Below are 12,918 nucleotides of genomic sequence, written 5' to 3'. Positions count from 1 at the left end.
CTTCTCCTGGAACAGCCCAGCTGCTCTGAAGTTTAAAGCCCATCAAGATCCCTGTATTCCCAGGAGGTGGGAAAGCACCAGCCCCATTTAACAGCTCAATCAATTAAGAGAGAGGTTTGGGGTACAGGGTGCCAGCCCCTGGGGCCACCCTGGGAGCATGCTGGGACCAGAGCAGCCCCTTCCTCGCCCGCGGCAAGGAAAGGCAGGGGAGCTGCTGGCGCTGCCCTCGCCTGTCAGAGCCCTAATGAAATGCTTGCTTTGGCAGCTGAAGGCAAAGCTTCCAAGCCAAGCCACAAGAAGAGATGACAGATTCAAGCCCTAGGCAATGTTTTAATGTTCTTATCATTAAGAAGTTTGTTGATACGTTTGGCTGCATGGACATTTTCCTTAGCATAAGCTAGTATAAATTCTGGGTAAATACAGCTAACTATAACCAGAGAGCATCTGCTTAGTGCTTTACATCTTCTGAAGCTCAGCATCATCACCCGTGTTTTACCGTGGTGATGGGGAGACAGAAGAGTCAAAGCAGGAGGAGACCCCCAGGGGAGGCTGGGGTGCCACTGGCCCCCAACAAGCCATGGGGGTACCCAGCAGGACCTAGGTCCACAGCTGTGGGTCTGGGGGACCTGGATGACTCCCATGCCCCCGATTTCAGCTCAAGCTTTACAGGGAGTGCTCAAATGTGTGGCTACTGACAAAGGAGGGCTACTTGATGCTCTGCAGCAACAGTCCCATCTCAGGCCCTGCACACCCACACTGGGAATAAGCTCCAAGGGCTGGGAAAAAAGGCTGCTCCCCCCGACAGCCCCAGGCACCTTGAAAGGTCCTAGACACAGACTTGTGGACAAGCACTGGCCTGAGACTCCCTTTCACCCAACCCATCCTTGACTGGAGAAACTCTGCTGCTAAAGATAAATTAAGCCTTTTTTAGAATCATTTAGATTGGAAAAGACCTTTGAGACCATCAAGTCCAACCATTAACCCAGCACTGCCAAGCCCACCACTGAAGACATCCCTCAGCACCGCATCTACACGTTTTTTAACCATTCCCAGGGATGGTGACTCCACCTCATCCCTGGGCAGCCTGTTCCAACACCTGGCCACTCTTTCAGTGAAGAAATTTTTCCTAATATCCAACCTAAACCTCTCCTGGTGCAACTCGAGGCTGTTTCCTCATGTCTTATCGCTCGGTATCTGCGAGAGAACCTTTCCGCTGCATTTTATAACACTACCGCTCCAAACCAGCCATTAAAAAGAATGCTGATGGTCCTAACATCAATCACCGAGCTGCCACTGGAAAGCTTTTGATATTTTTGTCAAAGCAGTGACAAACGGCACTGCTTCTGCATTTGCCAAGGCAGCAAAGCCAGGTTGTTTCTGGAAGCCCTGCAGAGCAGCACCTGCTGCCCGGCTCTGCCTCTCCAGCCAGAGGTGAAGCAGGCAGGGCCATGCTGGGAGCTGCTGGAAGGGTGTTCCTGACCGTACAAGTGAGGAGGATCATGGGTGGCAGTCAACAGGGTGGGTAAAAAGGGGCCAGGACCAACTTCTGCTGCATCAGAACTTGGAGGAAGGGGCCTGGGGAATCAGAGCAGGACATCAAGAGAAGGCAGAAGGAAGGAGCTCCTTTATGGCCCGGCTCTGATAACAAGCTGTGACAGGCAAAGAGCAACATGTGAGCTGACAGCCATCGGCGTGGGTTCGCCAACATCCCCACTAAGAGGGGGCAGTGAATCTTCCTTCTGCTTAAATGCTCTCTTGACTTTCTGCTCCCAGACCTCTGGCCCTTCCTTCCAAATTAACCCCCAACAGAAAACTTTCACATACATCATCCTACCCCCACTTACCTTCTGGCTTCCAAAGCAGACAGAAGCCATGCAATGGGGTCTGCATTGCGTACGGGGCTGTCAGGAGTAGAGAGTAGCAATACACAGGATTTACTATAATTAAAGCCATGTCTCCTACCTTGCTTTGTGGGTTCTGTTGCCTTGAGGGCTGGTCATGGTGACAGTGGCATTTGAAAACTGCGTCTCTGCAGACGTGTTGATGGCCTTGCCGTTGCTCAGCTCCATGTAAGTGCTGTTAATGGAGTAGGTCACAAGGCCATCAGTGTCCTCATAGTCAACATAGAGGCTGTCGATGTGTGACCCCACGGAGTTGATCGGGTCTCCCTGGGCAAAGATGCTGTTCATGGTCATGTTGAGCACCAGCTCCTTGGAGTCTGAGGTCTTGTCCAGCAGCTTGTCCGTGATGGCATTCTCCAAAAGGAATTCCCTGGAGGTGAACCTGGGGTCGAAGTCTCTGTCGTCATGGTCTGTCTGGTAAGTAGACCTGGTTACGTTTGAATCTAGATTGGAGCCAACAGGGGGAAACAACAGTGACAACCACAAAATGCATTCAGGCTGGGAGGCGAAAGCAGCCCAGAGCAGCGGGGGCACGCCGGAGCCTGAGCAGCCACCTGGGAGGCTAGAGGCAGGAGCTGGGTTCTTGGGGAGGGGGAATCTCGTAGGGTTGTACCCCTTTGGGAAGAGTGTGCAGCTCTGTGGGTCTTATCCTGCTTTCGCATGGCCAGAGGAGATCTCAGCACCTGCCAGCACTGCCCCAAGCAATAGCAGAGGTCAGAAAGGAAGATGCCCTCCTGCCCCAGAGCCCATGCAGCCATGCTGGGAAAGCACTCAAGGCAGTTTGGTGGTGGGATGCTCAAGGGGCCAGAGTGGGAAGGAAGTTGCTGGGGGCTGTGGAGAGGTGGGAGGTGCCAGAAGATGTTGGGACAGGCAGCTTTGTGAACCCAGGACTCCCTCCTGTCCTTGGCATGAGGCAAAGCACGGCAGGGCACCAGCGGTGAGACCTTACCCATGGCCACCCCCCACCCACCAGAAACCAGAACCTGAAGGGCAAAAAAGATTTATGAGCAGAGATGTTTTAAAGAACTTTCCAAGGTTTCCAAAAAACAAACCAGCAGAATCACCAGAGGTAGAAACAGAGCATTTCTCAACAAAAGCTCTGAGAAGCAGAACAGTGAGGCCCAAGTCTCCTCCTTACCTTGGGGTTGTTTGCCCTTCAGTTTTGGCTCACAGTCAATTGTTTCTGCTCTTTCATAGACCTCATTGGTTTCCTGACCTTTGCTCAAGTTTAAATCTTCCTCCGTGTCCTGCCTTCCAAACACCTGGTTCTCCAAGTCTATCCTTTCCCTGGAGATTTTCCCAAAATAGGTTGCATTGTGCTGGATAAAACCCAATGGCACGTCTCCATCAAACTCCCTGCTTTCTTCGCTATCTGACTCAGAGAAGGTGTAGTAGATGGGCTGCAGATTTTTTGAGTGTGGCTTCCTCAGGAGGGTGTATTCAAACGTGATGGATGGATTCTTGCCATTTTGATTCCAGACCTAGCAAACAAATTAAATTAGTAGCCAGATGCAGTGAATATATAGTCTGCAAAGCTTGTGATCCATCTTAGACTTGACAATTGGTGAACATCTACTTTGCCATTTCCAATCTGCTTTCCATCACCATTGCCAGCTTCTTACGACTGGACCCTGGCACGATTTTCCAAGGGTTATTGGGCAGCACCACCTCGGGGACTAGCCCCAGCTCAGGGACTGGGAGCCACAGGTCAGGCTTCCATCTGTGCTCGGGTGAGCCACTTCAGAAGGTACTGACCATTGCTTGCAAACCCATTTTTTGTGGCTTTATGAGACGTATTCACACACCTCTTCAGCTACTACATCCTCACTGGAGACAAAGACTCACAGCTGATGTACAACCTCTTACTGGTCTAATGCTTTATAAGCACCCAAGGAACCATCCCTTCCCCTTCCAGAGGAGCCCAGGGCTACATGGAAGATGGCAGGGGTTGGGCTCTGGCTGGTGGCCCAGAAGGAAATTAAAGGACTCTTCTTCATATGCCTGGTTTTAGATCGTTTGCTTTTGAGAAAGAGTTGGGGGTTCAGTTTTGTGCACTTGTAAGCTATTTGGCCCAGTTTCTTGTTTTTACTTTTCCTGCCTGTTAACTTGGATAAAAATGCCAAGGAATAGAACAGCAATACCCCCCCACCCCCAGTGCCTGGGGCATCTTCTTCCTGCAGAGAGGGTTACCAAGCCCACGTTTGTTACTCACAGCCCTGCCTGCAGCAGAGAGCACTGACGCAGATAAAATAGGTTCATGCAAGGAACTAGGCACGGTCACTGCTCCCACTCCTCTCCTCAAGCTTCCCAGGAAAGCTGTGAAACCCTGGCAGGACTCCGCTCCCCTGCCCACCCCCTTCCCTGATCCAACAGAGATTTTCCCCTTCCCTACCACCCCCAGCTCCACCAACTCAGAAAGTTAAAGCTCACCATTATATTCAGCCCTTGATTTGTCGGTCCTTGTGCAACAATATACTCTATGCCGGTCTCATAAACATCCATGGGCCTGCGGTACTTGAACACTGTGCCTGCAATGTTGAAGTTCTTTGGACTGTCAACTTTGTAGTTCCCGTTGAAGAAATAGTACCCGGCTTCATCAGCCACAGCTTCAAACAACAGAAGGGGGAAAAAAAATAAAAAAAAAAATCTGTGCCATCACACGTAAGAGCAGAGCTAGGCAATAATGCCACTTGTTCACCGAGGGGCTAAAATTATTAGTGTCACAGTAATAAAACAAGAGTTTCTCCTACGTTATAAGGCATTTGTCACTCATTTCCAACATGTACCATGCAAGTATGTGCCCAGAGTTGTGGGCCACGCATCCCTCTACACTGCCAGCTCCTGGGTACGTGGCTTACACTAGCCCCCCTCCAGCACCAGCTGAGCACGAACATGTAATAGTCAGAGCTCTGCAGACAACGAGCAGGCTGTCAGATGGCCAAGAGCAGGAGCTGCCTCCTTGGGAGCCCTGAGCTGATGCCACCTGACCCAGCCAAGATGCCACCAAGATGGGCCACCCAGAGCTAGCACAGGAACAGTCCTAATCCAAGCCTTTCTCATTCAGCCCTTCCTGCATGTGGCCAGGAGCCTCTGAGGCAGCAGAGCACGACGGTAGCAAGTGTGCTTCTCTTGGGCAAGCTCAGGTTTTTTCCACACTCCTCCAGACCAGCATTACCATCTCCATCATCAGATGGATAGCGTGGCCACCAACACTTCAGTGAAGCAACATGTAGGTCACACCTCCTTGGTGTTGGTGTCATGTGGCCACTGCACATTCCAAGCGGGAGAAGATCAAGGGGAATCACAAGAGAGGTGAAGTCACTTGGCTATCCGTGATCCGGCAGCAGAGTGTTTGTCATACCACACTCAAGTAGCAGTAACATTGCCCAACAGTTTCTGCATTAAAGCAATCAACATGTTGCTATATGCAGCCCAGGTGCTCAGATGCAAAGAGAAGTGCACTGGCTTAGACGATGTCCTTCTGCCTTACACTGACTATGGATTTAGCTCATGTCTGCAATAAAACTATGTACAGCTTTGCATTGGAAAAAGCATTAGCTCGTATAGGCATGCATTCTAAGGAAGTACCAAGAGGTTATACACACCCAGAACATCTGCAGATTTTTTCCGTTCTACTATCTGGATATCCCTTGCTCCAGCAGGAATGTGCGTTACCAGGGAATAGCCTATGGGAAACTACAGATTAACGAAAGGAACTTTGTAACAAATAATCTGAATGAAACACTTCGTAGTCAATACTGCTGTTATGTATCAAACAAGCTGGCCTTGATCCAAAATTATTTTTAAAGGTGTTATGGATTTTAAAAAAAACAACCTAATATTGGTAACTGTTTAGCTGCAAGCAGGACCTTATCGATAATAGAAAAAGTGTGAGCAACATATCCTGCTTTATGGTGGAAAAACACAGCCAAGGTGGGGAAAGGATGCAATCCTTACATGCATGCATAGAGACCACGTTTCTCTCGAATGGTGGAAGTAAACATATCTGAAGACTGCTTTGCTGGCTAGAGAAGCTGTCCTGTGGTTCAGTACTAACCCCTGTCTTTCCAAAACCCCAGCAAGAGATTACAACCTGCTCCTCCTCTTTGCTCAGCACTAGGTAAGTGATAGGACAAGGCCGCTGAAGTTCCTGCAGCTTGCTCCATCTTTACCCAGTCCTCAGGGAGCATTAATCATTATCCCCCAGTTAGATTGCTATATTTAGGACGAGTAAGTTCTGTTGCTTTACATCACACTAATTTTGGAAATCCTGGCCTTTCAAAATATCCTCACTTCCTGTTATTACAAGTCTTTTTATTTCTAGTGTTACTGGGTCATGAGAAAGAAGCCTCAACAGGCACCAGCCTCTTGCATAACCCTTTTGCACCGTTCAGCATCAGAGACCTCAGGCTTCTGATGAGCACCCTGCAAAGCTACTGGTTTTCTTTAAAGAAGGTTTTCCCCGCCTGGATTTACAAGTGGCATTAACACACATGGAACATGCGGGAGAAACTGAAGCAGGGCAGTTGGTAAGGGCTGAAAGCAATTTCACCAAAATAAGTACATTGAAAAACCAGCCCTCTGATAGAAATAAAGCAAAGAGTCCCCAAAAGCCTTACCAAGATGGGAATTTCCTTTCCGGTAACTGCCGGTCACATGAGTGCAGCTGCTCCCATCTCCTTGGCAAACTCCACATTTATCCAAGGTGTGGGTGGAAAAGAGAATGCCATCGCATCCAATCGGCTACAAGATGCACAAATAGAGCATTGAGGGTCAGGCAAATGTCGCACCCATTGTAATTTTCTGAATGCTACTAACAATATTTTTGCTATAATGTTTAACAACCTCACATTTTCCAGACACGCAAACCCCTCGGAAATCAGTGTATTTGCAGGATGTTCCATCCCGAGCCTGAACCATTAACTGTCTCTGACCATCCACAGTGGTGCAATGGAGGTCACAGGGCTTGCTAGAAATGTGAACATAGTCATCTAAGGGGAAAGGATATAAAAATACATTCAAAACAGCAGAAACACAATAACTTGCATCCTACCAATGTCAACGAATCTCTGCCAAGCTAAACAGCAGCAGCAACAGCACAATAGCACAGCAGCCAGCAGTTCAGAAGCTACTATCTCTTGTGTTTCAGGGCTGGACAGGAGATTGCACTTCTGACAGCGTGACAGCCCACTGCTGCAAGCCTTTGCCCAGCCAGGCAGTCCTCTGCACTGCCAGGAGCGGATGCACCCCGTGATGCTAGTGGTAACACTAGCATCGGTCCAGGGGATGCACTGAAGCAGTAATGGCCACTGTTCTGTGCAAGGACTTGCAGTAGTGATATATGTACACGTTATACAAAAACACATGCATGTTCACGTATCAATATTTCATACAAGTTAACATATTGTTATAAATACATATACAAGTAAGACTATATTCAAAACCGTTAGCAACTTCAAGCATAAAAAAACTTTTCCATAAACATTCACCCAAGTTGGACTTAATTCACTCTTTGCTTTCTGCAGGCAACTGGCTGGCTGCATCCACTGGCACAGTAATCCCACAGTTTATAATATCCACAGGAAGCAAATGACAGATTCATGTTTGCATCAGAAACCCAATGCTAAGCGTTGAACCCCGCCAGCTAGCGAGCGGTCATATACCCACTGGCCTGCACGCCCAAGCAAGACAGCATCAATGTCAAAACATTATTCTGCAAATCCCCCAGGAGCCACGTGAACGCCTGCTAAAAAACAAAACAATTCACTGTAACTATTCTGGTGAATCATCTCAAAGAGCAAAGATGTTTAAAGAAATTGTCACCTTGCCATAGGAAAGGGACCAAAGCAGCCAAGCAGCTATAGCAAACCAGCCTGCCACAGGCCAAGTTCTACCATGCTGACCCTGCCAAGAAGGCTGACCCTGCCAAGAGACAGGGGCTTGTTTCACATAAAAGGAGGCAGCAAGTCATTTAACGAAGCATAATTGTTCTTAGGTATGTACAGAATAAGAAAGCTGCATCACAGCCTGTCTAGTTTTAGACACCCAAGTGGCACTGTGCATCTGAAGAACCCACGCTCAGGAGCCTCCTTCTCAGAAGGGTCCTGGGTTCCCAATAGCTCTAAAAGTTGGCCATGATGGTTGTTTAATGCTCTTGATGGGAGTTAGGTGTCTAAAAATTAAGTAAAATCTCAGCCTCTGACTCCCAAGTTGTTTCTGCAGTTCTGTGCTGCTCACCCCGGGTGACCAAACCGACTGACTGCATCTGGGTGACATTTGACAGAGCACATGGAGGCTGTGGGAGTCAGCAAATGTCACTGCAACACAACACTGCCAGTAACAGCCTCAGCTCAAAGGACACTTGTGCGGGTGAGCCGGACTCTCCCTGCCAGCACAGTCCATCACCCCATGGTCCTGCACCATCCTCCAGCCTTTCAGCTCTCTGGTCCCCAGGAGCCGTGACCGGCACAGGCTACAGCCACAAATTCGCGTCGTTATTTTATTTTTAAGCTACCCTGCAGCTGCAAAATGAGTCTTTGAACTTGGGAGACAGCTGGTTGTGTCTCTGAAAAATCACTTTAAAACAGCAGAGGAGGAGCCTTCCTGCAGGCTATAGCATCATAACTATCAAAATATTTGGCTAAGCATTATGAAACACACAAAGAATGTCTTGTTACCAGGATATAAAGGTTTCCATTGATATGTTCTGCCATTATACACATGGGAGTTAAATGATGAACACTGCTCCTCTCGAAAGCTCCTTCCGTTCGCAGGGCACTCCTAGAATGGGATACATTAATATCCTGATGAAAACAAAGTGCAGGAAAGGTTTCTGGCACATCTCGACCAGCTGCAAGGACTGTTTCCATTGCCTACCCCAACCAGAGCCACATCCTCCTCCTGCCACTGCAGGCACAGCCGGGGAATCCTCCCTGGGAGATGGCACAAGAGCCACCCGCTGGCTTTTAGGGCCCCCAGCACAGGCAAAAAGCCCAAAGCCCCGACACAACAGTGATGGGCGCCAAGGAAGGGAACTCCAGTTGCTTGGAGGGGCAATAGGGTGACAGCTACAGGACAAATGGTGTCCCCTCTCAGAGGGGCTCAGAAATGCCATCACACAAAGCAAGCATGACTTGCCACATTTTGTATCAAGTGTTCCCGATAAGAAAAAGGATATTCTTACTTGTACTTTGCAGAGCTGATATCTTTTGGATGTTCCAGTGCAAGTTTTATTAGCCAGCCCACTCACTGACTTTCTTCTGAATAAAGAAATGATGGTTAGACAGGGGTCAGCAACCCTCCTTTTCCCTTTTTAAAATACATTTCTCCCCTGCTTCTGCAAGATCAGTCTCCATGTAGTGGAGCCACACCAAGATCTATCACAGCCTCACAGGAGCTGACAGCAAAGGTCTTTCTGGCTTTGGTACCTACAGCACCAACTACTCTTATTTGCAGCATCCCAGGAGGTATCATGGGGATGAGGGCCTGGAGAAAAGGTTTGCTAGATGCCTCCTGGCAACCACTCAGCCCAGAGACAGAAGAGCCACACACAGAGCAGCCGGGATCAGCAGGTCCCCAACCAGCCCTGCACCACGGTGTCCTCACTGCTGTGCCCAGAAGCCTTGAGAATGGGCCTGTGCTATGCCCGCTGCCCATCTGCATTAATCCCCACAGGAGAAACTTCAGGGGCAGCCCAGGAACAGCTTGCCTGGTACTCCCGACATGGGTTGCCCATGGCGCACGGCATCCTCGCGGCAGCATGCTCAGGGACATACCTTCTGCACAAGCAGGGTTAGCCAGACAACACCTTTTCAGCAGTGCTTATCTACTGAGTGATGAACACCTGGATCAAGCCTACCCTCCAGCAAGCTGGAGCTGCCCCAGCGCTGGCAGGCAGACGCCGTACCTCTGCCGCAGGCAGTGCCTCTCCTGGGACTTGACACCTCCCCCGCAGGTCCTGGTGCACGCTGTCCACTTGGTCCACTCGCCCCACCAGTACGCCGTGACATCTGCCCCTTCCTCCAGGCTGTTGGAGGTCTGCGCCAGGTCCTGCTCGAAGCACCAGGCAGGTGGGGGAAGAGAAGCAGTCAGCATCCGCGCTGCGGAGCCCACACGGGGGTACCGAGGGCATCCCCTGCCCAGCCCACCCTGAGCCAACAGGGCATTTCCTTCTCCATCTGAGGTCAGGTCTGAGATTTCTATCTTGCAAGAAACCGTGAGTTTTTCCAATTGTGTTTTCATTACAAGTTGGAATGAAACGGTAGTATCTGGGATTCCTCAGGAAAGGAAGTGTTCATTGTTTCACTCAGCTGGCAAAACCGAGCTCTCAAACAACCCTAAACCCTCCCAAGTCTCTTGGTGCTCCGACTCTTGCTTCACAGCGAATTCAGGGCGTTGAAGAGCCAGTTGCAGCCAAAGGCTTCACTGAAAGCTTAAGCAAACCCTTGCAAAACCACGCTGCAGCAGGAGAGCATGCCAGTGGATGCTGGCAGGCTGGAGGAGCCCATGTGCTCGCTCTGCAAGTAACAGGGGGGTCCCAGCTACTACTCATTGCAGAGGGAGGGATGTATTTTTCCATCCAGAATCACCTGCTCGTTAGGGGACTTCTATTATTTCTGTGTTTACTGGAAAAGGGATAATAATATTCCATGCAAAGTAAATGAAAGCTCCAACTGCTGTGGGGACCAAGGAAGCAGTGCTCACCCAAGAGCCTTTCAGAGCCCTGGAAGCGATCTGCGCATGCTCCTAGCCATGGAAGCTACAGCTTAACTCTTTAGTCTGGGCTCAACCTCAGCCAAGGCACACATCCTCGCACTTGGTGGAGGCGTGATGCACACACAGACCAGTCCTACAAGTCCCAGGACTGGATGGGTTGGTTGGTTGGATGGTTGCCCATCCCAGACACCGCACCATTTTAAAGGCCAGAGACCTCCCAGCAAGGCGATGCGCTTACCTGAGCTATCACAAAGGCAACGTTGCCCACGAGAAGAAGGGCCAGGGTGCCTTTCAGCTGGGATTGTGCACTGATGGAGATGCTGCTCCACCTCCACTTAGATATCTTCATCCTAGAAAGCAAGCAAACACTGCGCTAAGCAAAACTCCCATCCAGCCCCACCACCCGCCAAGAGCAGGGGGCTGCTCTGCAGCCTGGGTTACACAGCACAGGTCTCCTTCAGCATTCCTGGTCAGCAGCCACCAGTGACTGCAAGGGCTTGATCCTGAAGTTTAATTAGTGGCAGCGTTAACACAGTACAGGTTCACATCCCATCTTGTGGTTGCTGTCTTCCAAACCACAACTCCGCACTGGTTCCCAGTGGCCACACCTGATAGCACCGGTGCGAGCTGAGGCTCTGAGCCCGTCATGGAAGGGAGCGAGACTTACACCAAAGCAAGCATTGCACAAGAGGCAGCGAGTCACAAGAACTGTCCCTGGATCTGTAAAAGCAATGCATTTAAATATCCCCACTTACAGAACTGCTCCTAGAAGAATGAGATGAAAGGCTTCACAAACAACAACAAAAAAAGCAATTAACAGCCATTATTTCCCCCTTTTTCATTTGCTCCAGTCTAATTCCCACCGATTCCCAGGGAAGCAGCCAGTTCTTATAGAAAAGAAACCACCCACAATTAAAGAGCAGAAATGAAGTATCCCAAGTGTCAGCCTTTCATCTCTTTCTCCATCTGCCTCATGAAAGAGAATAACCCAGAATGGCATTTTCTTAAATAAAACCCAGCTCAAAACCACAATACGTTTTATTGTGAACCTCACTGCAAGAGCCAGCAAGGAGCAGGTTTCAGGAAATCATGCTTCCAGGGAATCAAAGCAGCTCATGTCTGTAAGAACAACAACAACAAAAAAATTCTCCCCTAAGCTAATTTCCCTTGAAAAAGAACTAGAGAGTATGGTTGGGAAGTTGGGAGGTGGGAGAGGTGCTGCTCCTGGGGAGAGGGGGCAGGACTGCAGAGCTGCAACATAAAGAGCTTCTTTCCTACCCCTTTTTCTTCTCGCAAGGGCTTTTGTAGCAGCTTTGGAAGCACAGAATCGCCGGCAATGCCAGCGGGGCTTTGGTATCTGGCTTAGAGAAAATTACCAGAGGGCTTCCAGGTGCCCAGCTCTGCTCTGCCATCCCCCAGGGTGGAGATCCAGCATGCAAGAGGCACTTTCCAAGAGGCAGATCCATTGATTAATGGGAGCCCAGAGCGCTTGGCTGGGGATCCCGGGGACAGGTGGCTGAGACTTGCCTTACACTTGGTTTTCATTAAGGCTTCCAGACACTTCTGACTCGGAGCCAGTAAGAGCTCGCTCAGGGTTTATCCTAGAGGCGGTCAGAGCTGCGTGTTTAAATAGAAGAAAAATTAAAGGAGGGGGGGGAGGGATGTCGCCGACAAGCGCCGCGGGGCCGGTGCCGGAGGCAGCGCAGCCGGCAGCCCCGCAGACTGCGTGCGGAGCGGTGCGGAACGGGGGCGCCGGGCAGCGCTGCGGGGCTCGGGGCGGCGGGGAAGGGGCCGGCGGGGCGCGACCCCCGGGCCGGGACGGGCCGTACCTGGAGGCGGCGGGGCCGGGCGGGGCGATGCTCCGGGGCCGGGCGGCAGCGGCGGCGGCGCGGAGCGGAGCGGCGGCGGCCCCAGACGCTCCCTCCCTCCTTCTCCCTCTCCGACTTCAAAGGGCAGCCAAAGCGCCGGGGCTTCCAGCGAGGAGGAGCCGCCGCAGTGGCTCCCCCCAGCCCGCGCCGGCCGCTCTTATAGTGGCGATGGGGGGGGGGGGGGGGGGGGCTGTACGGGGCGGGGGGGGAGCGGGCGGAATTCACACCTCTCGGCCCGGGATGCCCCCACCCCGGTTAACCCCTCGCCTCCCCCGGCGCCGGCCTGCGGCCGCCAGCCGGTTTCCTGCGGCGAGGCCGGGGGGGCACAGGCGGGGGGGGAGCCCGCACGCATGCGTCCCCGCCGCCCGCCCGGCACCCGCAGCGCCGGGCCCCCCGCCCCGGGGGATGCTGCTCCCCCCCGCCCCGGGGGATGC

The 12,918-nt window shown here is 51.3% G+C and overlaps 1 protein-coding gene across 8 annotated transcripts in view; it reads right to left on the bottom strand.

The window, feature by feature from the left end:
* ADAMTSL2 (ADAMTS like 2) overlaps positions 1 to 12,607 on the bottom strand; it is a 28,434-nt gene extending 15,827 nt beyond the window's left edge. For 2 of the 8 annotated variants that reach the window (XM_055721149.1, XM_055721153.1), the window contains exons 1-12: positions 12,446 to 12,603; positions 12,144 to 12,233; positions 10,855 to 10,966; positions 9,808 to 9,950; positions 9,085 to 9,160; positions 8,579 to 8,681; positions 6,747 to 6,892; positions 6,521 to 6,644; positions 5,507 to 5,587; positions 4,332 to 4,507; positions 3,040 to 3,382; positions 1,963 to 2,344 (exon numbers count right to left, since the gene is read on the bottom strand). In XM_055721149.1, the coding sequence (XP_055577124.1) occupies positions 1,963 to 2,344; positions 3,040 to 3,382; positions 4,332 to 4,507; positions 5,507 to 5,587; positions 6,521 to 6,644; positions 6,747 to 6,892; positions 8,579 to 8,681; positions 9,085 to 9,160; positions 9,808 to 9,950; positions 10,855 to 10,965 (1,685 nt within the window). In that variant the 5' untranslated portion in view covers position 10,966; positions 12,144 to 12,233; positions 12,446 to 12,603. Of the gene's footprint in view, positions 1 to 1,962; positions 2,345 to 3,039; positions 3,383 to 4,331; positions 4,508 to 5,506; positions 5,588 to 6,520; positions 6,645 to 6,746; positions 8,559 to 8,578; positions 8,682 to 9,084; positions 9,161 to 9,807; positions 9,951 to 10,854; positions 10,967 to 12,143; positions 12,234 to 12,445 lie in introns of those variants that run through there. The other 6 variants (XM_055721154.1, XM_055721152.1, XM_055721151.1 and 3 more) reach the window with 6 other exon arrangements.
* Between the last annotated feature and the right edge of the window lie 311 nt (positions 12,608 to 12,918).

This window comes from Falco cherrug, chromosome 9 (genome assembly GCF_023634085.1).
Source record: "Falco cherrug isolate bFalChe1 chromosome 9, bFalChe1.pri, whole genome shotgun sequence".
NCBI lineage: Eukaryota > Metazoa > Chordata > Aves > Falconiformes > Falconidae > Falco > Falco cherrug.
Note: the sequence above shows the minus strand (reverse complement) of the source record. Positions and strands in the feature narration are given on the sequence as shown.